Source organism: Microcaecilia unicolor, chromosome 7, assembly GCF_901765095.1.
Source record: "Microcaecilia unicolor chromosome 7, aMicUni1.1, whole genome shotgun sequence".
Lineage (NCBI taxonomy): Eukaryota > Metazoa > Chordata > Amphibia > Gymnophiona > Siphonopidae > Microcaecilia > Microcaecilia unicolor.
The window spans coordinates 87,773,387-87,797,411 of NC_044037.1; the positions used below are offsets into that span (position 1 = coordinate 87,773,387).

The 24,025-nt window shown below is 45.0% G+C and overlaps 1 protein-coding gene across 1 annotated transcript in view; it reads left to right on the forward strand.

The window, feature by feature from the left end:
* PHKA1 (phosphorylase kinase regulatory subunit alpha 1) overlaps positions 1 to 16,669 on the forward strand; it is a 434,625-nt gene extending 417,956 nt beyond the window's left edge. Inside the window, 1 exon segment of the mRNA XM_030210224.1 lies at positions 16,421 to 16,669. Within this exon segment, the coding sequence (XP_030066084.1) occupies positions 16,421 to 16,594 (174 nt within the window). The 3' untranslated portion in view covers positions 16,595 to 16,669.
* Positions 16,670 to 24,025: the final 7,356 nt, after the last annotated feature.

The following is a 24,025-nucleotide window of genomic DNA, read 5'->3' on the forward strand; positions in this document are numbered from 1 at the left end:
CACAACAGTGACAACCAATGCACAGTAATGAGGTAGGTATCTGTAGCTTTGTTGGTGCACATAATTGTATCCGTGTATTTTGCTGTGCAATTTTTTAAGAGCCATATTTTATGTGCTAAAAAATGTGCATCACATGTGGAAAATGCTCTCTTCGAGGACAAGCAAGCCTTCTTATTCTCACATCTGGGTGATGCCATCTGATGGAGTCTGGAGCAGATGCTGACTAGTGTTAGAAGTAGAAAATTATAGTAGAGTTCCGCTGCACATGCGCTGGTGCCTTCTCACCTGATGCACGAGCTCGGGTCCTCCAGTCTCATTTTTTCTGCAGAGCTGAGGACATGTTCGCCAGGGCCGCCAAGAAGGGGGGGCAGGGGGGACAAAATTCCCCGGGCCTCCAAGGGGGGCCCGGCGCCGCAGTCCCACCCGCTCTCTGTTGTCGACCGTCTGCCACTGGGCGGGCCCCCTGCATTGAAATCACAGCGCCTCTCACCTCCGTGTGAAAGCACTGCAGGAAGCAGCAGATCGCCTTCCTTCGGGCCTCCTCCTTCCCTCCCTGTGTCCCACCCTCGTCTGACATAACTTCTGTGAGGGCGGGGACACAGGGAGGGAAGGAGGCCCGAAGGGAGGCGATCTGCTGCTGCCTGCAGCACTTTCACACGGAGGTGAGAGGCACTGTGATTTCAATGCAGGGGGCCCGGCCCAGTGTCGGTCAGAGAGGGGCAGGTGGAGAGGGGGCGGCGGCGGGTGGAGAGAGAGGGCGGGGCCACAGGGGTGGCCTTGCCCCGGGCCCAGTCTCTCGGTGGCCCTGGTGTTCGCATGTGCTCTCCTCATGCTGTGCTTTTTTTTTTAATAATAAAGTGCCTTCCCATGCGGGTTTCTTTATTTTTTTAGTCAGATTTTTCTCATTGCTTTGGTTTTTAACCCGATATTCTTTTTAGGATTTCTTGGCCCTTTTTAAGTTTTCTTTATTTTCAGGTGTGGCTGCCCGGTTTAGGCTGCAGCCCCGACCTTAATTTGAACATGCCTCTTTTGAGAGTTCATAATTGAGGAGTTTAGTTTGGCTGAGATTCTTTTTTTTTTTTTTTTGATGCCTCAGGAGACCCCCCAGTGGCTTCAACAAGTGTGCTTAATATAGATGTGTGATTTCTGCCAAGGACCCGCGCAATTAGTGCATTGGGTGCTTTGGGCCAGATCATATCCTCTCTGATTGTGATCTCTATTTAAAAATGCAGGTGAGAACTCAGCGGATGCGTCTAGCTGAAAGAGAGCAACTTAGGCCGACTGAGGATTGTTTCTGATTTTTGCGTCTATTCAGTTAATTTTTCTTTTTCCTTTAATTCTTTAATATCTTGGCCTCATTACCTAATAATTGTGGACTAATTAATCGTTAACATTTTCATGATAGTTGATGATATGTAATTTCTTTTTCATTATTTCTTTAGTTGCATTGTAAGAATGTGATTGTAATATTTTGAAATTGATAAATAAAAATGTTAAAATAAAAAAAAAAAAGAGAACAACTTGGCTCCTCAAAGGCACTGACCTCCATGGTTGCTCTGACTTCGGTATCCACTGGGAATGCACCGGCATTGAGTGGGTTTCCCAACTGTCTCGACACCAGGCACTGATATCCGGCCCCAGGACCGGTCAGCATGGGACCTGATACCGAGGACGTGCACAGGTTCAGTGAAATCTTCGTTGGCACCGGGGGATTGAGGCTCTGTGCATCGGTGGAAGCCCAAGAAGCATATGCACCAGTCTTCCTGACATACGGTGCCAGGAGTACCGGGTCATTGGATTCTCCAATGCCCAAGAAGCGCCGGCACCAGGAGGAGCGTTCCCCTTCCTTAGAAGAGGTGCCAGGACACAAGTCATTGAGCAGCTCAGTCCCCGCCACCGGTTCAGCGCCAATGTCTTCTCAGACTGCCTCTTCCCCAGCTCCCATGCCTTTCCTGATGCCCACCTTTGATAAGCAGTTTTGGAGCAAGCTCTGAGGGGAGCTGGCAAGGCTACTGCAGGGGCCTCATGTTCAGGTATTGAGGGTGCTTGTGTCATCAGTGGAATAGCCTCAGGCCCTCTCTGAGGCTCCATCGGTGCCCAGTTCTTCGATGTCACGCGTTGTAGGTTGTCGACATCGGTACCACTCAGGGGAGGAAGCTTCCCCGGAGTCTTGAGAGTAGGGCGGTACCTTGGGGCTTTCAGGGCGTGGACCTCGCTCCACCAGGCCAAGGTCAGTGCGGACTCATTCAGCTGCCTCTGAGTATGTGGAGGGGGTCTGATTTGGGCTGCTCTTGGGAGTCAGATGAGGATCCACGTTACTTCTCGGAGGAGGCATCATGTGGTATATCATCTGATCCCTCTCCTCCACAAGAGAAATGAAAATCTCCACCCGAGGCATTCTCTTTCACTAGTTTTGTGAGGGAGATGACTGCGGATGTCCCATTCAGGTCGGAGATGGAGGAGGAGCCTAGGGTGGAAATGTCTGTACTAGGATACAGGTCTTCTCCTAAGGAAGGGGGTCACTGTGCCATTGCACCCTATGCTTAAGGATGCACTGTTGAAGAACTGGGACTCTCTCCTCACAGTGCAGGTCATGCCTAAGAAGGTGGATTCACACTATCGTATCCAAAAGTCTCCCCGAATTCAAGAAGGCACAGCAACCTCACCACTCCATAGTGGTTGAATCCACTCTCAAACAAGCCAAGAGTTCTCGGTCTTATGCCTCAACGCCCTGGGGCGAGTAGCCAGAAACTTGGATTCATTTAGAAAAAAGACTTTTCAAGCTTCGTTGCTCGCACCCAGTGCATCAGCTCGACACAAGCCTTTACTTGGAGTCTTTAGTAAACAGTAAACTGAGTCTGGCTGACTGTCTCCCTTCAGAGCAGGCTGCAGAGTTTCGCCAGGTGGCCAACACGCAGATGGAGTGTAGGCATTACTAGGCCAGGGGTGTATATGATACCTTTGATGTTGCATCCAGACAATCTGGCATGGGTGTGGGGGTGCGCAGACGGTCATGCCTGCATGTCTCTGACCTTGAACCAGTGGTTTAAGAGAGATTGGCCGGTGTACCGTGCCAAGGGGACCAGTTGTTTGGAGAGAAAGTGGACAAGGTCTCTGACTTCATTAAGAAATATACGGACACCATCCACACTCTGTCTCGACATCCTCCATCTGTATGTTCAACAAGATTTTCTAGCGGGCCTCAGTTGTGACCCTACTACTCTCAAAGGCATAGGTTCCTGCTTCCCTCACTCTGCTCAGGCAATTCAAGCCCAGCGATCCAGGCCTCGCCAGCCCCATCCTCAGAAATCCCAGGTGGCTCCCCAGTCAAAACAGGGCTTGGGCTTTTGGCTGTTTTCAAAAGAGCATAGCTTACCAGTCAGAGGGAGGCTCACTTTTTACCATCACAGATGGCCCCTTGTAACCTCTGACTGGTGGGTTGTTCAAATTAGCATCAGAGACCGCCAAATTGCCCGCCAAGGGTGTCTTTCATCTGCTCTCAGCACAAGCAGATACTTGTAAAGGAAATCTCCACCCTTCTACAGGCCAAGCAGTCAAACCCATGCCACCAGGGGAAGAAGGGAAGGGATTCTTTGCTAGGTGCTTCCTTGTGGCCAAGAAAATGGGGAGGGGTTCGGGCCCATCCTAGACCTAAGGGCCCTGAACAGATTTTTGGTCAAGGAAAAGTTCAGGATGATTTCCCTGGGCACTCTTCCTCTAATTCAGGAAAACGATTGGCTATGCTCTCTGGACATAAAGGATGCCTACATTCACATTTCGATACTTCTAGGTCACAGGAAGTATCTCAGATTTTGCGTGGAGAAACGCCACTTCCAGTATTGTGTCCTGCCATTTGGCCTTGCGTTTGCCCCCTGAGTTTTCACCAAGAACCTAGTGGTAGTCTATGCAGACTGGAGGTGTATGTGTTTCTCTACCTAGACAATTGGCTAGTCAAGAGCACATCTCAGGAAGGAGCAATGGAGTCCATGCGCCTAACTATTCAGGTGCTGGAGCTACTGGGGTTTGTCATCAACTACCCTAAGTCCCATCTACATACAGTTTGCAGATTGGAATACATAGAAACCCTGCTTGATACAGTGGAAGCTCGGGCCTTCCTTCCTCAAGTGTAACATAGTAACATGGTAACATAGTAGATGATGGCAGAAAAAGACCTGCATGGTCCATCCAGTCTGCCCAACAAGATGAACTTATGTGTATGCCTTACCTTGATTTGTACCTGTCTTTTTCAGGGCACAGACCGTATAAGTCTGCCCAGCACTATTCCCCGCCTCCCAACCACCAGTCCGGCCTCCCACCACCGGATCTGGCACAGACCGTATAAGTCTGCCCACCACTATCTTCGCCTCCCAACCACCAACCCCTCTTCCCCCCCCACCGGTTACATTCAAGTAACATAATAGATGACGGCAGAAAAAGACCTGCACGGTCCACCCAGTCTGCCCAACAAGATAAACTCACCTGTGCCATTTTTTGTGTATACCTTACCTTGATTTGTACCTGTCTTTTTCAGGGCACAGACCGTATAAGTCTGCCCAGCACTATCCCCGCTTCCCAACCACCAGCCCCGCCTCCCACCACCGGCTCTGGCACAGACCGTATAAGTCTGCCCAGCACTATCCCCACCTCCCAACCACCAGCCCTGCCTCCCACCACTGGCTAAGCTTCTGGGGATCCCTTCCTTCTGAGCAGGATTCCTTTATGTTTATCCCACGCATGTTTGAATTCCGTTACCGGTTTCCTCTCCACCACCTCCCGCGGGAGGGCATTCCAAGCATCCACCAACTCTCTCTGTGAAAAAATACTTCCTGACATTTTTCTTGAGTCTGCCCCCCTTCAATCTCATTTCATGTCCTCTCGTTCTACCGCCTTCCCATCTCCGGATTCATACCTTTCAAGTATTTGAACGTCTGTATCATATCACCCCTGTTTCTCCTTTCCTCCATGGTATACATGTTCAGGTCAACAAGTCTCTCCTCATGCGTCTTGTAACGCAAATCCTGTACCATTCTCGTAGCTTTTCTTTGCACCGCTTCCATTTTTTTAACATCCTTCACAAGATACGGCCTCCAAAACTGAACACAATACTCCAGGTGGGGCCTCACCAACGTCTTATACAGGGGTATTAAAACCTCTTTTCTTCTGCGTTGGGAACAAGGACTCCTGTATGCATATCCTCTCATATATCTTATGGAGAAGACTTTGCTGAAACTCAGACAAGACCGTTTGTTTTCTCTGATGCATATTCGTAATCCCTCCATTGCAATCCATGGAAATTGAGTCTGTTGGACCCAGCAGACCAGTTAGACCCCTCCCTTTTCTATCCCCTCCTCTCCTATTCTATCCAAAAGTTGTAGTTCTACCTCATCCCTTCTACTTCATATTTTATTATTCTTTTCCTTTTTTATAATTTTTAGACTGTAAGCCTAAAAATGGGATAGTAAATCCTGAATAAACTTGAACCTTGATAGCTCCTTACTGGCTGTGGCAGATCTGTTTCCCTCTTCTTCTGGAGTTATCCTCTGAAGATACGTGGAGACTGGACTATTTTCTGACCCTCAGAATGAGGGTTCCCTTCTGCATCCCATTCTCCAATCTCTGGATCTCACAGCTTGGGTGTTGAGAGCATAGAACTCAAACCCCTGGGATTGCCTGAGGGTGTCTCCCATATCTTGTTGGCTTCCAGGAAAGATTCCACTAAAAAATGTTACTCGTTTAAGTAGAGAAGGTTTTCCATCTGGTGTGAGGACAAGGCCTTAGATCCTTTTTCTTGCCCTACACAAAACTGCTTGAGTACCTCCTGCACCAAGCCACTCTGGTTTTCAAGATATCTACAATGAATTTGCATGAGATAAATTTGCATGCACTGCCTATTTATTTTTATTTCGTAGATTTATATCTCGCTTTTATAGCAAATCAGGTTGCAATAAAACATTCATAAAAATAGGAGCAATACAATGGTAATATTAATAACTGCTGACTTACTAGTGAACACTGTCAGGTCAAAATCAATCATCCAAAAATGCTTTCACAAAATAATACATTTTTAAGAGTTTCTTGAACCGTTGCCTACATTGTATTCAAACCAATCTCATGCATACTCTGCCAACTTGCAACTTTCTTTAAATTAGTCACCTTATTTGCTAATTCCTCTTACTACTACTACTACTACTTAACATTTCTAGAGCGCTACTAGGGTTACGCAGCGCTGTACAAAATAAACAAAGAAGGACGGTCCCTGCTCAAAGGAGCTTACAATCTAAAGAACGAAATGTCAAGTTGGGGCAGTCTAGCTTTCCTGGGTAGAGGTGTAGAGGTTAGTTGCCGAAAGCGACATTGAAGAGGTGGGCTTTAAGCAGAGATTTGAAGATGGGCAGGGAGGGGGCCTGGCGTATGGGCTCGGGGAGTTTGTTCCACGCGTGGGGTGAGGCGAGGCAGAAAGGGCGGCGCCTGGAGTTGGCGGTGGTGGAGAAGGGTACTGAAAGGAGGGATTTGTCTTGAGAGCGGAGGTTACGGGTAGGAACGTAAGGGGAGATGAGGGTTGAGAGGTAACTAGGGGCTGCAGATCGAGTACATTTGTAGGTCAGTAGCAGAAGCTTGAATTGAATGCGGTACCTGATCGGAAGCCAATGAAGTGACTTGAGGAGAGGGGTGATATGAGTGTATCGGTTCAGGCGGAATATAAGGCGTGCAGCAGAGTTCTGAACGGACTGAAGGGGGGGATAGGTGGCTAAGTGGGAGACCAGTGAGGAGTAGGTTGCAGTAGTCAATGCGAGAGGTAACGAGAGAGTGGATGAGAGTATGGGTGGTGTGCTCAGAGAGGAAAGGGCGGATTTTTCTAATGTTATAGAGGAAGAAGCGACAGGTCTTGGCTATCTGCTGGATATGCGCAGAGAAGGAGAGGGAGGAGTCGAAGATGACACCGAGGTTGCGGGCAGATGAGACGGGGACGATGAGGGTGTTATCAACCGAAATAGAGAGTGGAGGTAGAGGAGAAGTGGGTTTGGGTGGGAAGACAAGAAGTTCGGTCTTGGCCATGTTCAGTTTCAGGTGGCGGTTGGACATCCAGGCAGCAATGTCGGATAAGCAGGCCGATACTTTGGCCTGGGTTTCCGCAGTGATGTCAGGTGTGGAGAGATAAAGCTGGGTGTTGTCAGCATAAAGATGATACTGGAAGCCATGAGACGAGATCAGGGAGCCCAGGGAAGAGGTGTAGATAGAGAAAAGAAGGGGTCCAAGGACAGAACCTTGAGGGACTCCGACAGAGAGCGGTATAGGGGTGGAGGAAGAACCATGAGAATGTACTCTGAAGGTACGATGGGAGAGATAAGAGGAGAACCAGGAGAGGACAGAGCCCTGGAACCCAAAAGAGGACAGTGTGTCAAGAAGTAAGTTGTGATTGACAGTGTCAAAAGCGGCGGATAGGTCAAGGAGAATGAGGATGGAGTAATGACCTTTGGATTTGGCGAGGAACAGGTCATTACAGACTTTGGATAGTGCCGTTTCTGTCAAGTGAAGTGGGCGAAAGCCAGATTGAAGCGGATCGAGGATGGTATGAGAGGCGAGAAAATCAGTGCAACGGCTGTGAACGGCGGCGCGTTCAAGTATTTTGGAGAGGAAGGGTAGGAGGGAGATGGGGCGGTAGTTGGAGGGACAGGTGGGGTCAAGTGAAGGTTTTTTGAGGAGAGGTGTGACAACAGCATGATTGAAGGTGTCAGGGACAGTAGCGGTGGAGAGAGAGAGGTTGAGGATATGACAGATGGGGGGGGAGTGATAGTAGGAGAGATGGTGATAAGTAAGTTGGTGGGGATGGGGTCTGAGGAACAGGTGGTGCATTTCGAGGAGGAGAGAAGATGGGCGGTTTCATCTTCGGTGATATCAGGAAAAGAGGAGAAGGAGGCCTGGGTTGATTGGTTGAGGGAGTGGGTGATAGGATGAAGAGAAGGAGAAGGTTTAGTGGTGAATTCGAGGTTGATCTTCTGGACCTTGTCGCGAAAGTAGTCAGCTAGTGATTGAGGAGAGAGTGAGGGCGGGTGGGAGCGGAGGGCACTTTGAGGAGGGAGTTGAGGGTGGCGAAGAGACGACGAGGGTTAGAGCTGAGGGAATTAGTCAAATGAGTGTAGTAGTCCTGTTTGGCGAGGAATAGGGAGGACTGGAAGGAGGATAGCATGAATTTGTAGTGAATGAAGTCAGTGTGGGTGCGAGATTTCCTCCATAGGCGTTCAGCCGATCGGGAGCAGGAGCGAAGGTAACGGGTGCAAGGGTTAAGCCAGGGCTGGGGATTAGTGCGCCTTGTGGGACGGGAAACAGATGGTGCAAGGGTGTCTAGGGCGGAGGAGAGAGTGGCATTGTAATTGGAAACAGCCTTGTCAACAGACTCGGAGGACGTGATAGATGGGAGGAGATCAGAGATAGTAGCGGATAAGGTGGGGGGGTCAACAGCCTGGAGGTTCCTGGAGGTAGTGGTTAGTGTTGGGCGGGACTGGGGGGGAGGGTGATGAAGTGTGAATGTGATCAGGTGATGGTCAGAAATGGGGAGAGTAGAGACGCAAAGATTAGAGGGCGAGCAGGTAGAAGAGAGGATGAGATCAAGACAGTGACCAGATTTGTGAGTAGGGGTGGTGGAGCTCAGTTGGAGGTTGAAGGAGGGGAGGTTAGGGTGAGGAATTGAGAAGCGTACGAGTCGGATGGGTTATCAGTGTGTATGTTGAAGTCACCAAGAATGAGGGATGGGGATGAGGGCTCAAGAAAAACGGAGAGCCAGGCATCGAAGTCAGTAAGGAAGGAAGGGAGGGACTTATCAGGGGGGCGGTAGATGACTGCAAAAGAGTGGTAGTGGGTAGAATAGACGGATGGAATGGACTTCAAAGGATGAGAAGCAGTGAGACTGTGGTAGGAGGAGGGGTTGAAAACTGCAGGAGGGCGAAAGTAGTAGGCCAACGCCACCACCGCGGCTAGCTGTGCGGGGCGAATGGGAGAAAAGGTATCCTCCGTGGCAGAGGGCTGTGACTGAGGCAGAGTCGTCGGGGGTGAGCCAGGTTTCGGTTAGAGCGAGCAAATGGAAGGAATGAGAGATGAAGAGATCATGGGTGAAGGTAAGTTTGTTGCAGATTGAGTGGGCATTTCAAAGGGCACACGAGAAGGGGAGGGAGGAAGGGGGGAGGAAGGGAATGGAGATGAGATTGGAGAAATCGCGGGAACGTTTGCATAGATGAGACGAGGACATGTGTGGAGGACCTGGGTTGGGATTGATGTCTCCCGCGGATAGCAGGAGAAGGAGCAAGAGAGAGCGGAGAAGGGTGGGGGAGGTAGGGCGACGAAGGCGGGATGTGCTGAGGAGGAATGGGGAAGGGTTCATGGCAGGAAGGAGGTGTTGGAGGTTGAGAGCTAGGAAAGAACAGGCAGGCAGATGGAGCAGATGGATCAGAGCAGGCAGGCAGATGTGGACCGGAACAAGCTGGAACGGGTGACCTGGAGCAAGCACCCTCTGTCTCAATCCGTTCGCGGCCTCGTGGTCAGGTTGGCTGCAGGGTTACTGCTCGGCAGCGAGACAAACAAGTCTCGTGCTGCCCGTTCCGGTGGACGTGGACGCCGCCATCGCCGCTGTTGTTTCCCCGTTGGCTCCCTGCCTCCCCACGTGGGGCTCCGACGGCCAGAACAGCTCCGCGAGCTCAGCGGAGGGGAGTCAGCTACGCATCGGCCTTCTGACGCTCCTTGCCTCCTGTCTGACTCGCAGGGACTCTAGCGCAGCTCATGCAGGACTGGCGGGTGAGTCGGGAGGGCAGGTCGTCTCCATTCTGACGTCCCTCGGTGTCAATCGGCTCCTCTTGATCGGGGCTCGGATGGCTGGAGCGGTTGGGGTATGAGGTTGGTCCATTCGCATCAATGGCTTACAGCAGCCGCGTGGTCGGGTCAGGCCTTCTATGGTGCCGCGATTCATGGGTCCCCGGACTCTTTGGGTGATCGCACGAAGCCGCAAAATGCAGCCACGGTTCACCCTTGCCTTCAGACGCACGGGTCGCTCTCCGGCGGGTCGCTCTCCTCTCCGGGACACGGCCTCAGTGGCCAGAGCAGCTCAAAAGCAGTCCTGGCGCAGGAGCTCGGCGCCTCTGTCCCTCAGAGCCTTGGGAGCCTGGGCTCCCAGCGTGGGAGTCCTCAGGCGTGGAAATTCGGTTCCCGGGATAGCCTGCACTCCCAGCGTGGGAGGATCTCGTGTCCTGGGCTCTCCTGTGGCTCAGCTGCGGCAGCGAGGCGATGGGGAGCACTGGAAAATCGATCTTTGGTCCGATTCTCCAGCGGAGCTCCCCACAGTGCGTCTCATTAGTCGGCCATCTCTTACTTATCTGTATGTTCCATCTTTGCTTATACCCTACGGCTTCCTATTAAAATGTTCTATTATGTATTGTGTTTACATTGTAAGTAGTAAAGTATGTTCTATATCTATCTTGTTCCAAGGTTAAACGTATGTACTGACCCAGACCTCCAATATTGCAGTAGATTTCTTTATCCAATACCTCCACCCCTGGTCTAACACCAAATTGGTGAAATAGAACCTTTATGTAAAGGATTCCAGGGATTCTGTGGGGTTAATTCCTATCATAGGTCATAATTTTATTCAAAAAATTAAATTTATGTTTTACCAACAAGAAACTGCTAATAATTATATTGGCTGGTCTTGATCAACACATACTGTCACATCTTACATAAAAATATCATGACTCCAATGTTTATACGGAGACCCCTTATCTCGATACTTTCATTTTCTATTTTCTATAATTATTCATCTTTTACTTCCGTCCCTTTAAAATTGCACTTAACTGAATTCAGTTTGTTCTTCTCCAGCCGGCTGGTGCATACTCTGGGCCCGTGAAGTTTCTGGTAGTCTTTTCTCTAATATGAGGATCTCTTCGTGACGCCGTAATTTTCTTTAAATCTCTCCTTGATATATCAACTCTGTTCCTTCTTCCTTTCTATGTTATATTTTCCGACAAGCACGTCTTGTTTCGCGACCTCAATCGCTGCTTCAGGAACTTCCTGAAGCAGCGATTGAGGTCGCGAAACAAGACGTGCTTGTCGGAAAATATAACATAGAAAAGAAGAAGGAACAGAGTTGATATATCAAGGGGAGATTTAAAGAAAATTACGGCGTCACGAAGAGATCCTCATATTAGAGAAAAGACTACCAGAAACTTCACGGGCCCAGAGTATGCACCAGCCGGCTGGAGAAGAACAAACTGAATTCAGTTAAGTGCAATTTTAAAGGGACGGAAGTAAAAGATGAATAATTATAGAAAATAGAAAATGAAAGTATCGAGATAAGGGGTCTCCGTATAAACATTGGAGTCATGATATTTTTATGTAAGATGTGACAGTATGTGTTGATCAAGACCAGCCAATATAATTATTAGCAGTTTCTTGTTGGTAAAACATAAATTTAATTTTTTGAATAAAATTATGACCTATGATAGGAATTAACCCCACAGAATCCCTGGAATCCTTTACATAAAGGTTCTATTTCACCAATTTGGTGTTAGACCAGGGGTGGAGGTATTGAGGTCTATTTGATAAAGAAATCTACTGCAATATTGGAGGTCTGGGTCAGTACATACGTTTAACCTTGGAACAAGATAGATATAGAACATAGGAAGCCAAGGTACCTAATTAAGGAAAAATAGAGAAGTAGTAAAGTATGCCATACTTTGTATTTTTATTTGAATATTTTTACTGCTGTAATTGTCTATTGCTTATGTTTGATTTATTCTTACTGTACACCGCCTTGTGGGGTCCTTTTATGAAGCTATGGCAAAAGGGGGGCCTGCACTGGCATTGACGTGTCTTTTTGACACGCGCCGAAGCCCCCTTTTACTGCAGTAAGTAAAAGGCAGGTCTTTTTTTTTTTTTTTTTTTTTTAAATAAAGAAGTGGCCATATGGCAAGTGACTCACTTTCCAGATACCCATTTTCGGGGGGAGCACTTGCGAACACTCATTGAGGTGGCGGTAAGGGCTCCTGCACTAACCTAGCAGTAACTGGGCAGCACATGGCACTACCTGATTACCACTGGGTACACACCGGTGCTACAAATTTAAAATTTTATGGGATGGGAACTATCACCTGGCTGCTGCGGTACTTCTGTTTTAGCGAGCAGTAAGCCCGCGTTGGGCTTACTGCTGCTTAGTAAAAGGACCTCTGAGTGAATTATTCCAAAAAGATGGTAAATAAATACTACTAATAAATAAATAAATATTCATTGTGGTTATCCTGAAAGCCTGACTGGCTGGGTGTGTCCTGAGGACTGGGTTGAGAATCCCTGGTCTACGGTACATGTGGCACTTGAGGCTGCTTTGGTTTGGTATTTGGTGTGCTACGTTTTTGTCCAGCATCTCATAAAGCATATATAGAGTCATGCCGAGTGATTATGGGGCTCATTTTCAAAACAACGTTCAAAAAATGTCATAAGGTAGCAGAAGGACATTTTTCTCTCAAAAACATCCAAGTTGCGATTTTTGACACCCTGATTTTAGATGTTTTGCTCCACCGTTTATCCAATTTCAAGGGGGCGTGTTGGGGGCATGTTTTGGGTAGGACCTGAGTGAACCAAAAGATAGACGTTTTTCTGCAATAATTGAACAAAATGAAATTGTCTAGAGCCAAAATTTAAGACTTTTTGGCTAGACCTAGTTCAGTCATGACTAAGTGACCAAATGGTGCCCCAAATGACTACTGGAGGGATGAAGGCAAAATATCCCCTTACTTCCAGCCCCCCAAGATGTGACAGTGGTAGTACATACCATGTTTATTTTCATATTTTATTTTATTTATTGCATTTGTATCCCACATTTTCCCACCTATTTGCGGGCTCAGTGTGGCTTACAATACATTGTGAATGATCGAAATACAATTGGTCACAGTACGATTATGGGGTACGTTGTGGAGAGTTATGGGAAGTCAAAGTCAAGTATCTGGGAATAGAACAATGGAATGTAGCAATGGGGAAATGATAGGGCGATAGAACAATAGCAGGAGAACATTAGGGTATAACAATTTTATCTGTGGGTGGAGTTTTAAGTGTAGTGAAAGTAAGGGGAAGAGAATTCAGAAGGGAGTGTGTTGGTGCTTTTCTATTAGCGTGTATGGATTCATGTGTTTTGGTCTTTGCAGTAAATCTTCTCAAAGAGATGAGTCTTCAATAGTCTGCGGAAGTCGGTTAATTCGTAGATCGTTTTCAGGTTGCGTGGTAGTGTATTCCAGAATTGCGTGCTCATATAAGAGAAGGTTGATGCATGCAGTACTTTGTATTTTATGCCTTTGCAATTGGGGAAGTGGAGATTGAGGAAAGTTCGGGATGATCTTTTAGCGTTTCTAGGTGGCAGGTCTATTAAGTCAGACATGTATGTGGGGGCTTCACCATGAATGATTTTGTGAACTAATGTGCATACTTTAAAGGTGATGCGTTCCTTGAGTAGGAGCCAGTGTAGTTTCTCACGTAAGGGTTTTGCACTTTCTTATTTTGGTTTTCCGTCTGGCTGCTGTATTCTGGGCTGTTTGAAGTTTCCTCAGTATTTGGTCTTTGCAGCCTGCGTATAGTGAGTTGCAGTAGTCCAGATGATTGAGTACGAGTGATTGCACTAGGCTGCGGAAGACAGATCTCGGAAAGAATGGTCTTATTCTTTTCAGTTTCCACATGGAGTAGAACATCTTTTTGGTAGTGTTGTTCGCATGAGTCTCAAGTGTGAGATGGCGGTCTATAGTGACTCCAAGGATTTTCAAAGTTTCTGAGATTGGTAGATTTAGTTTGGGTGTGTTAATAGCAGTAAGTTTATTCGTGTTGTATTGGGAGGTAAGTATGAGGCATTGAGTTTTATCTGCGTTCAGTTTCAATCGGAATGCATCTGCCCAGGTGTTCATGATGTGTAGACTTTGGTTGATCTCGTTGGAGATTTCATTAATGTCTTGTTTGACAGGAATATATATCGTTACATCGTCGGCATATATGTATGGGTTTAGGTTATGGTTTGATAGAAGTTTTGTCAGGGGGACCATCATAAGGTTGAAAATAGTTGGTGAGAGGGGGAATCCCTGCGGTACTCCACACTCAGGTGTCCATGCATCAGACGTAGTTGAATTTGATGTGACCTGATATGAGCGTAAAGTTAAGAACCCCTTGAACCAGTTTAGGACATTGCCTCCGATGCCAAAATATTCAAGTATGTGTAGTAGGATTCCATGGTCGACCATATCAAAGGCACTTGACATGTCAGTAAGAGGAGTATATTGGTGCCGGTTGCAATCATTTGTTTGAATTTAGTCATTAGGGTAATTAATACTGTTTCTGTGCTGTGATTTGATCAGAATCCTGATTGGGCATCGTGCAGTATTGAGAACTTGTTGAGATAGTTTGTGAGTTGTTTGGTTACCATCCCTTCGGTTATTTTGGTTATTAGTGGTATAGATGCTACTGATCTGTAGTTAGTTATTTCACTTGCGTTTTTCTTTGTGTCTTTGGGTATTGGGGTGAGTAAAATGTTTCCTTTTTCCTTTGGGAAAAGTCCGTTTTGTAGCATGAAGTTCACATGGTTCGTTAGGTCTATTATGAATTGTTGAGGAGCTGATTTCATGAAGTGTTTGGGCAGATATCTAGTTTGCATTGGGATTTGGTGAATCTTTTGAGCGTTTTAGAGATGAGGTCCTCTGGCAGTAATTCGAATTCGGTCCAGATCCTGTATGCTGGATATATTCCGTCTTCTGGGTCTAGACAGTTTAGGAGCATAGTGTATTCAATAGGGCTGGTGGGTATTCCTATTAGAGCAACAAGCAAATCCCAGGAGTAACCTAGTGGTCAGTGAAGTGAACTGTAGAAAAGGGGACCCAGGTCCATATCCCACTCTAACTGCTACACTTGTGGTGAAACTTGTGAGCCCTTCAAAAAACACTAAATACTGTACCTACATATAAGATGACACCTGCAAGCTTAAGAGCTATTGTAGTGAGGTACAGTAGGTATTTGTTTTGCTCCTGGAGGGCTCACCATACAATATAAAGGGCTTATAGTGAAATATGTACCTGGGACCTTCTATGTGAAGTTCACTGTAGTGCCTCCTAGGTTGCCCCACTGCTCTGCTGGGATATATGTGTGGCCAGTCTACTAAGAATGATGGCCCCTAGACATCCCAATGGCTGGTTTTTGCATGCGTTTCTCTTGGCTGTTTTATTTTCCAAAATGGTCCCAAAAGAAAAATGCACTGATCACAAAAGGTCTTGGAAAAAGGCATTTTCAATCCAAAAAGATAAGACGTTTTTCAGGTTCAGAAGTGGCTATGGTCACCATTAGATTTTGGACGTTTCTAGCAAAACATCCAAAATTGGACTTGACATTTTATTAAAAATAGCCCTCCACATTTATTCAACCTTTATTGGCTGAAACTATCGCCGTATGTATTTCCAACTTTACTGTATTTAGAAAGAGTTTATGGATGTGGCTTAGTTTATTTTATGACTCCTGCTGCCTTCTCAAATGAGATATTAATCCTATATAATAAAACGTACCTCCAACATTCTGAAGCTGACTGCATGGCTGAGGCATTCCTGCTCTCTGTATCCATCTCCTGAATTGACATCACGTACTTCCGGGTTCGTCACAAGCAGAAGTGACCAACCACACAAGGTTTCTCGGCTTCAGAATGTTGGAGGTGCATTCTATTAAATAGGATTGGTCAGTTCCTTGAAGCACAGTCAAGCTCAGCGTCCTGCACAGTAACGTTCAGACACCAGAGAGAGAGAGGGGGGCTTGACACCAGAGAGAGGGAGGGAGGGGGGCCTGACACCAGAGATGGGGGGGGAAGGTATATCTGTCACACACACACTCTCTCTCTCACACACACACTCTATGTCTCACACTGTATCACATTCACTCTCTATGTGTCACATAGTCACACACTCTTTTGGTCTCATACACTCAGTCTCACAGAGAGTCTGTGTCTCACACACACACTCTCGCACACACTGTATCTGTGTGAAACACACTCTCTCTCTCTCTCACTGTGTCTCACATATGCACTTGCACACACTGTCATTCTCACACACACACTCTCTCTCTCTCACAGACACACTCGCACCCAGATTCACTCTCTCTCTCACACACATACTCACACCCAGACTCACTCTCTCTCTCTCTCACACACACACACACACACACACTCGCACATTCACTCTCTCTCTCACACACAGTCACTCTCACATACACTCTCTCAAACATACACACTCCGAGGAAAACCTTGCTAGCACCCGTTTCATTTGTGTCAGAAACGGGCCTTTTTTACTAGTATGATAATAAGTCTTTAAAACTAATTGTCTGTCTTTGTTCTCTCTCCCATCCAAATTTTTTTTTTTTTTTAATGAAACAGAAAGCCTTGGGTGCTGATGACAAGATGCTGGAGAAGGATGCCACAACTGGAATCTGCAACTTGCTATATGACAGTGCACCTAGCGGCCGCTTTGGCTCCATGACCTACCTCTCTAAATCTGTGGCCACATATGTACAGGAGTTTCTCCCCAACAGCGGCTGCTCTATGCAGTAAAGTTTCTCATGTTTTAGAACACAAATTTTATAAAGTTTATTTTACTTTTGAATTTTAACTTAACTTAAAAAAAAAGAACTGAGACTAAAATCACTGAATATAGACAACTTACTTGTTTTCTAAGAACAGAGTCCTTTAAATACACATCTCAGAAAACATACTTTACCAGATTAGAAATAGGGATTTATGTGGCAGAGAAATTATTTCCATTGTTTTCAATACTGATATGCTGCTCTACCCTGCAACAAACAGAAGTAATGTAGCTGCTAGAATGGTAGCCTACAATTTCTAGGTCATAGTCCAAACTCTGCTACTGATCTTGGCTTTGGCCTCAGGTAGTTCACTGTTATACCTGTATGTCAGGTCACCCACTTGCAATCAAGTAGTTGGTCAATAGCATTTCAGACAGTATTTCTCTAGGATTTATTTCTTTTAGCTTGCTTGTTAAACAGAAAAATAGATTTTATTTTCCTTGCTGTGGAAATGGATATTATCAGAAACAGTGAATTCTAATTTCTAATAACCATTTTGATTGGAAACTACCTTTGCGGGTGTTTTGCAGGCCATTCTAAAGTATGTTCACAAAAGCTGCTTTGATCATGTGAGATGCAGCAGTCACTGTAAATAGTTTTCACTGTACTGTATGTTACTGAATTTAGGATTTTAGGGAAGCTTTATCATGGCAGAGTTTGCACGTTAGCGGTGAGCTAAAACATAAATAATTTCATAGTACAACTCAGTGCAAATTACTGCAAAATCGGATCTAATGTTCTCTTAGCACTTAAAAATTTTGATTTTGCAATAAAAGCTGTAGGACAAAAAGTGTAGAAAGCTGTTCTGAGGTATGTAATGTTTCCCTTTTTTCCTTTCACTTAAGCCTGCAGCATCATATATACTTGTTTTTTATTCAAGTATTTGTTTATCATGAGGTAGGAACAACCTCATGGTTAGAGCAGTGGGCTGAAAATCAAGGGGCTAGGGTTCAAATCCTGCTGACGTTCCTTGTGACCTTGTGCAAGTCCCTTAATCCTTCAATTGCTTTAGGTACAAACTTAGACTGTAAGCCCTCCTGGGAAAGGGAAATACCTACTGTACCTGAATATAAGTTGCTCTGAGCTACAACTGAAAGTGCATGAGCTAAATAATAAATAAATGAAAGCCCTAGGGGCCAGTATAATAAGGTATGCTAAGCTTAGCATAACATTTTGCTCATGCTTTAGCATAAAAGTTTGTGTGTGCTAAACTTTACTCACAATTTAGCAAGGCTTTTAGCATTCACAAAATGTGTTAAAATAGGGGTAAAAATGAGTGCATCCCTTTGCAAATCCCATTTAAATGAAGGAAATAGCTACTGCTTTCCAATGCAAGGAGGGTACATTAAATCTCTAAGGGGTCCTTTTACCAAGCTGCGGAAAAAATGGCCCTGCGTTAGCAACGAGGGCTGTTTTTCCCACGTGCCAGAGCCCTTTTTACCGCAGCGGTTAAAAGCCCCCAGACAAACATGGCCTCGCAGTAAGAGAACACTTACCGCGTGGCCATGCTGCAGGGAGCCCTTACTGCTACCCATTGAGGTGGTGATAAGGGCGCCGGCGATAACCAGGCAGCACGCGGTGATACCTGATTACTGCCGGGTTACTGCCGTTGAAGCCATTTCCGGGGGGTTTCTTTTTCCTTCGGAAATGGCACATGCTCGGGGCAGAACTACCACCAGCGGCTGTGTTGGGCCATTGGTAGTCCCGATTTAGCATTTGGTAAGTCCGCGTTGGGCTTACCAGTGCTTTGTAAAAGACCCCCTTAATACTTAGCTCAATTTATTTTGATGCTGAAAATTTGACTTCTGGATTAGAGGTGAAGTAAAATTAGCTTACATTTACAGAGCTAATTTGAGTCTTAGATGTTGTGTCATCATATTCCTGGACCCTGGAGTTTCTGGATGTTGGGTTTCTGGACTCAAGTCTTTTGAGTCTGAGGTGGATCACCATACCTAGAAACCCCAGGTTCAGGACTATGCTAGCACAGCTCTTTAACATTAGCCGTAAAAACTGAGCTATCTTTATTTTTAGGAGTTAAATTTTCAGTCTTTAAAAAGGCAGACTAAGCTCTGGGTTAACAAGCTGTAGACCCCTGAGCTAGAACTCTGTGCTAGGACAGCCATATCATAGATCGAAGCTGAGGGTTACGTTTTTACTTCAATCTTAACTTCTGATGTATTTGCATACCATTTGCTTAAAGTATGTGTAGGGTTGTTTTTTTTAGTGTCTGTGTTATGAAAAGTCATACTGAATTTTAGCACAAATTTTTTTACGCGTGTTTTATAACACTGAACACTGGCTCCCTAGGGTGCTGTTCTTTAGAATGTACTGGATATTTAATTGTTGAATTATTTCTGCTAGTTTCTCTTCTCTGATAAATACTGCTTGGGGATGAGAGAACTCTACCTACTTACAGAAACATTGTCTGGTTACATAGTCTCTCTCAGTTTTAGATCCTGCATAGGTTTATAGTAACTAAAAGTCATTGCTGCTGGACAGATTTTTAATGTCCAGGGTTTTATGAATGAGCTGCTTGTTCCAAGCTGTTTATCCCAGTGGTGTAGCCAGATCTGATATTTTGTGGGGGCTCAGACTTAATGGGGGGGCGGGGGAGGGGGACACTAGCATTTAGGTATGAGTAGTGCTTGGTGTAGCTGTCCTGCAGCAACATAAACCCCATGCACACTTATGGAAACTTTGGAAACACTGACATTTTTAAATATAGCCACATTATCCCATAACTTAAACTCTGCCATTATAGTAGACTTGAGTCTGGTCAGCATCTCAACACAAATCACAGTATCCTGCAAAATAATTACTACAATGGTACGTATCCTTCAACTTGCTTTATAACAAATATAAACACCTTATTAAGCTGTATTACTAAAACAGGTAAATACCTTTGAAGTAGCAGTTTAAATTGTAGCCTAAGAAATGTAATATAAAAAAATACCAACCCCTAACACTGCACACTAGACTATCAAGCAGTTAAGTTAAACATATTTTTTGCATCCACAGAAACTTCTTCTAAGAATGGATGTAAAGCAGAAAAAGGGCATTTCCCCAGGAATCCAACATACAAAAAAACATTGATTTTGGTGTAATATCATTAATGCAACAGCAAGACAAGGAAACACACTCCGCACAACACTGAAACTCAGACAAAAAAAACCCAGCAAAGTTTGGCGGGAGAATCGTTTAGCAGCGTTCACGCTAGATACTTTGCATCTGCATTAGATCACATATCAATTGACTCCTGACGCAGGCCTTTGGCCGAAACACGGTCCGTATCAAGTCATTTGTATGTTTCAATAAAGAATTTTCTGCCATCCATCATCCACTTGGCTGTTTTTTTTTGTCTGAGTAATCTCTGTAAAACCATAGACCAGCGTTTCTCAAACTGTGCGCCACGGTACCCCAGTACACCGCAGCGAACTCACAAGGTGCCACAGGGTGCAGATGGGAGTTCATGCCAAGTGCTGGAACAAGTGTTGGAGCAGGGAGTGCTCCTCCCCCCCCTCCCCTAATAATCCCTATGAGTCTACATGTAGTAGCATAGCGGCGCCGATGTGAGCTACACATGGCTGCAACAAGCTACTGATCACAGCTCAGTGATTGGTAACGGTGCCTGTCTGACTCCTAAAAAGTGATCCTGATTGGGAAGCAAGGAGTGAGGCTCTTTGTTTCCCAATCAGGATCGCCTTTTTAGACGCCAGACAGGCTCCGTGACCAATCACAGCTGAACTGTGATTGGTCGCTTTACAGTCTTCTGCTTGATTCTGAGGAAGGCAGCTGATCCAAACAGACCACATATCGGGTAAGAATCCATAATTGGATGTCGAACAGATGTTTGTTTTGAAAATGATAAACATTTAAATTGCAGTGGGATTTTTATGTTTAAATCATCTTTATTAAAGATCCAAATAAACCTCCGCCACAGCACCAACTGGCATCTGCGGAAACAAGTATCCATATATTTTATCTTTATTTAACTTCTAACAACTGATTTCTCCCCCCCCCCCCCCCCCCCGTTTCCCCTCTTCCCATTCCCGCCCCCCCCTGTTTTACGTAACATATTAACTTAAAGTGGGATTTTTAAACATTCTGGCAGGGTTCAGAGAGAGAAGCCCATTTCACACCCACATACCTCCTTCATCAGAGGTTGCATGCAGACCTCCAGATTAACCCCAGTATTGTTTCTCTGGCTTTAACGGATGTTTTTGAAAAACAAGCCAAGTTTTCCCCAAGTGAGTGATGTAGTATAAAAGGAATCATTTCAAATTGCTTCTCAGGCAAAAAATAAATAAAGAAAGAAAGAAAGAATGAAAGACACAGACTTACAGTAGGAGAGCCAGTATGGACTTTTTAAGAAGTAAGGTTTGGTACCCTGGGTGGGAGATAAAGACGGGCTGGGGCTTTAGTTTTGTCACTAAATTTGGGTTGTAGATTATTCGTGTTTTATATGTTCATAACTTTTGATTTGCTGTGAATTACAATTTTTTAATGTAATTTTTAACTTGCTGTGTCCATTTGCAGGATAGTATAGATATGTGAAGTGAAATGAAATCTTACTCTGGAATTCAATGGGGCTGTTATCAGTGCTGTCTACATATGTTTTGCTGTCTTTGGACATGATGTGTGGTGGGGGAGGGAATAGATTGGCAAGGAGGGGTTGTGGGGACCTGTGTGGATGGGGGAGGGGGGGGTGCTGCAAAAAAAATGGCGTGAACTTAAAATGTTTGGGAGCCACTGCCACAGACCCTCTCCAGTCCCAAGCCTACAAAAATCACTCAGGACCTATAGAGCTAATCTACTTTACTATAACACCATTAACTTACAGAAGTAACACAACAAGGACCCTACCTAGGAAAATGCAACAGTAAATATTGCAGTCAGACTTAGAACATCAATATGCCTGTTGGGACACTGAACAAACTGAATAATTACAGATGCTTAAATAGAAAGTCCATGTAAACAGAGTACCTGGCCTTGATCTCTGAACATAAATAGACCCATGCTAGGTACAGAATAACTCCCCTGTTTACTAAGCCGCATAGTGGCTGGTGGTGCATTAATGCTGACACAGCCCATTCACTTTGAATGGGCTGTGTCGGTGTTGCCGCATGGTTTAGTCAACAGGGAGGTAAATGAGCACAAAGTTAAAATACATAGACAAAAATGACATTTAAACCCTAAGAAGCCACATTCTGCAGACAGTGCAACACTAGAAAAAAAGAAATAGAAACAGCACTCTGCAAAATATAAAGAAAGCAGTGTGAATTTACTATACATTTGACATTTTCCATTCACTGAATTAAGAATTAAATTCTTTCTACCTATGTTGTCTGGTTGTTTTGATTTTCCAATTATGTTTTTCCCAGTCTCCAATTTCTGCTTTCCTCTGTCTTTTCTTAACTTTCATTACAAGATCTCCAGTCCATCTGCCACTTTTTCTCTCCCTTCCTGTCTCTTCTCTGCATTTCTATTTGCCCATTTAAATTTTACTCTCATTCTCCCTTTCTCTCACCTCTAGTCATTAGTCTCCTCCTTTTCATGTCTCTGGCTTTTCACATTTTTCTCCAGCTCTCCCATTGACCCATCTATCTCTCTTTTCCCAGTCTCCTACCCCTCCCCATCTTTCACCCACTCCCTTGTCTCCCTTTTCCAGCCTCTGTACTTACCCTCTCAACCCTCACCTACCTTTCATTGCCTCTTATCCCTTCACCAGCCTCGGCTCCATCCCTGTGTCTCCTTCCTTCTTTTGCCTCCAGACCATTCTGTTACCCAGTACCCCATCTCCTACTGCATCTCTTTCACCATCGTTTTAGCCACATGTATGCCATCCCATTATATAACTGAATTCTATTATTCTCTCTAGCTGTGTTTTCAAATGTAAGCCACATTGAACCCGTGGTTGCGTGGAATAATGTGGGATATAAATGTAAAAAAAAAAATCCTTTATCCTCCACCTTTTAAGACACTGCCTATGGTTGATGGCACAAGGAAAGCAAATTTGGTCCAGTGAAGACTAACTCAAAATAACCTGTTCCTTAGCTGGGCTCTAGTATTACCATATTGGAAATGCGACCCTACCATGCCTCTGTGGTTATGTTCCACTAATAAATGATTAACTGGCTTTCTTGAAAGGATTATATAACCTTTGGATGCATGACTAGGAACAAAAACATATACTTATTTATTCAATATCACAATAAAACAACCTTTTAGGGTGGGTAGTGTTCACAAAGAGCTCCTTTTATTATCGACCAGATAAAGATAGGAGTTGTCAGTTTTGGCCATAGTATAAGTTATCACAAGAACAAAATATAAGAAAATCAATGGACTGCATTAGGGGCTTATAACCCATTTAGTTATGTTTAAACAAAAGAGATCTGCATGAAACAAAACATTTCTTTTTACTTTGACTTATAAAACCTCTTGTCCCTGAAAACATGCTCAAAACAGAATAATACATTTGTGTATCTAAAATGTATACTTCTATAAAACAGTTAGTGAAGATGTGATTCCATGTGCCCCGATGAAAGGAGAGTTTAATTTTACTTCCATTTAATTTCAATATATTCCATCTTTATAACACCAAGATTCCCAGGGCAGACTACAACAACAGTTATGATTAACCTATGAGGAAACAGGATATCCTCACTGATATTTGACCATCTGTATCGTGTAGAACAGTGTAAAAAAATGAGCACAAAATGCAGAGTTTATAACTGCTGTTTCTACCAGCTACAATAATTTTAAAGCTGTTTTAGTGATAATCATTTTTTATTTCATGATATTTATATCTACATATGGGAAGCTATCAAATCAATTAAAAAGCTACCAAATAGGTTTTTAAGAAATCTTTTGTCCACCTTTTAAGGCACTGCCTATCCAACTAGAACAGCTTTTGATTTTTTACAGCTGGACCGTGCATAGGCAGTCCCTTATTTCTAATAATATTTTGCTATTGTTTTCAATAGCATTTGCTGCTATTTTGAGTGAGCGAAAATGGTGACAAACTCTGCCTACTGACTTCAGCCCATATAATGGGCTAGGTAGGCTCATGCCATCTCCTGTTCTCAATCTAACCTCCTTGCTCCCATCTCTCTTTTTGCCCCTCCCCTGCTTTGCTCCCAGTCTCACCCCCAGCATTCTTCCCATCTCTCTCCCTGCACCCCCTCCACATAGGTCCAGTCTCCCTGCACCCCGCATTACTTCTGTCTCTCTCCCTCTTCCAAAGCCCCCCAAACCAGCATGCAACAGTTTTCCATCAGTCCCTCCAGCTGCCATCAATGGTAACTGTGGTGATAATTACAAAGCACAGTTGCAGGGTTTGCGGCTGTCTGCATGCTAAGACTACTTCCTGCAGTCTGGCCTTGCCTCATCTCCTCTGATA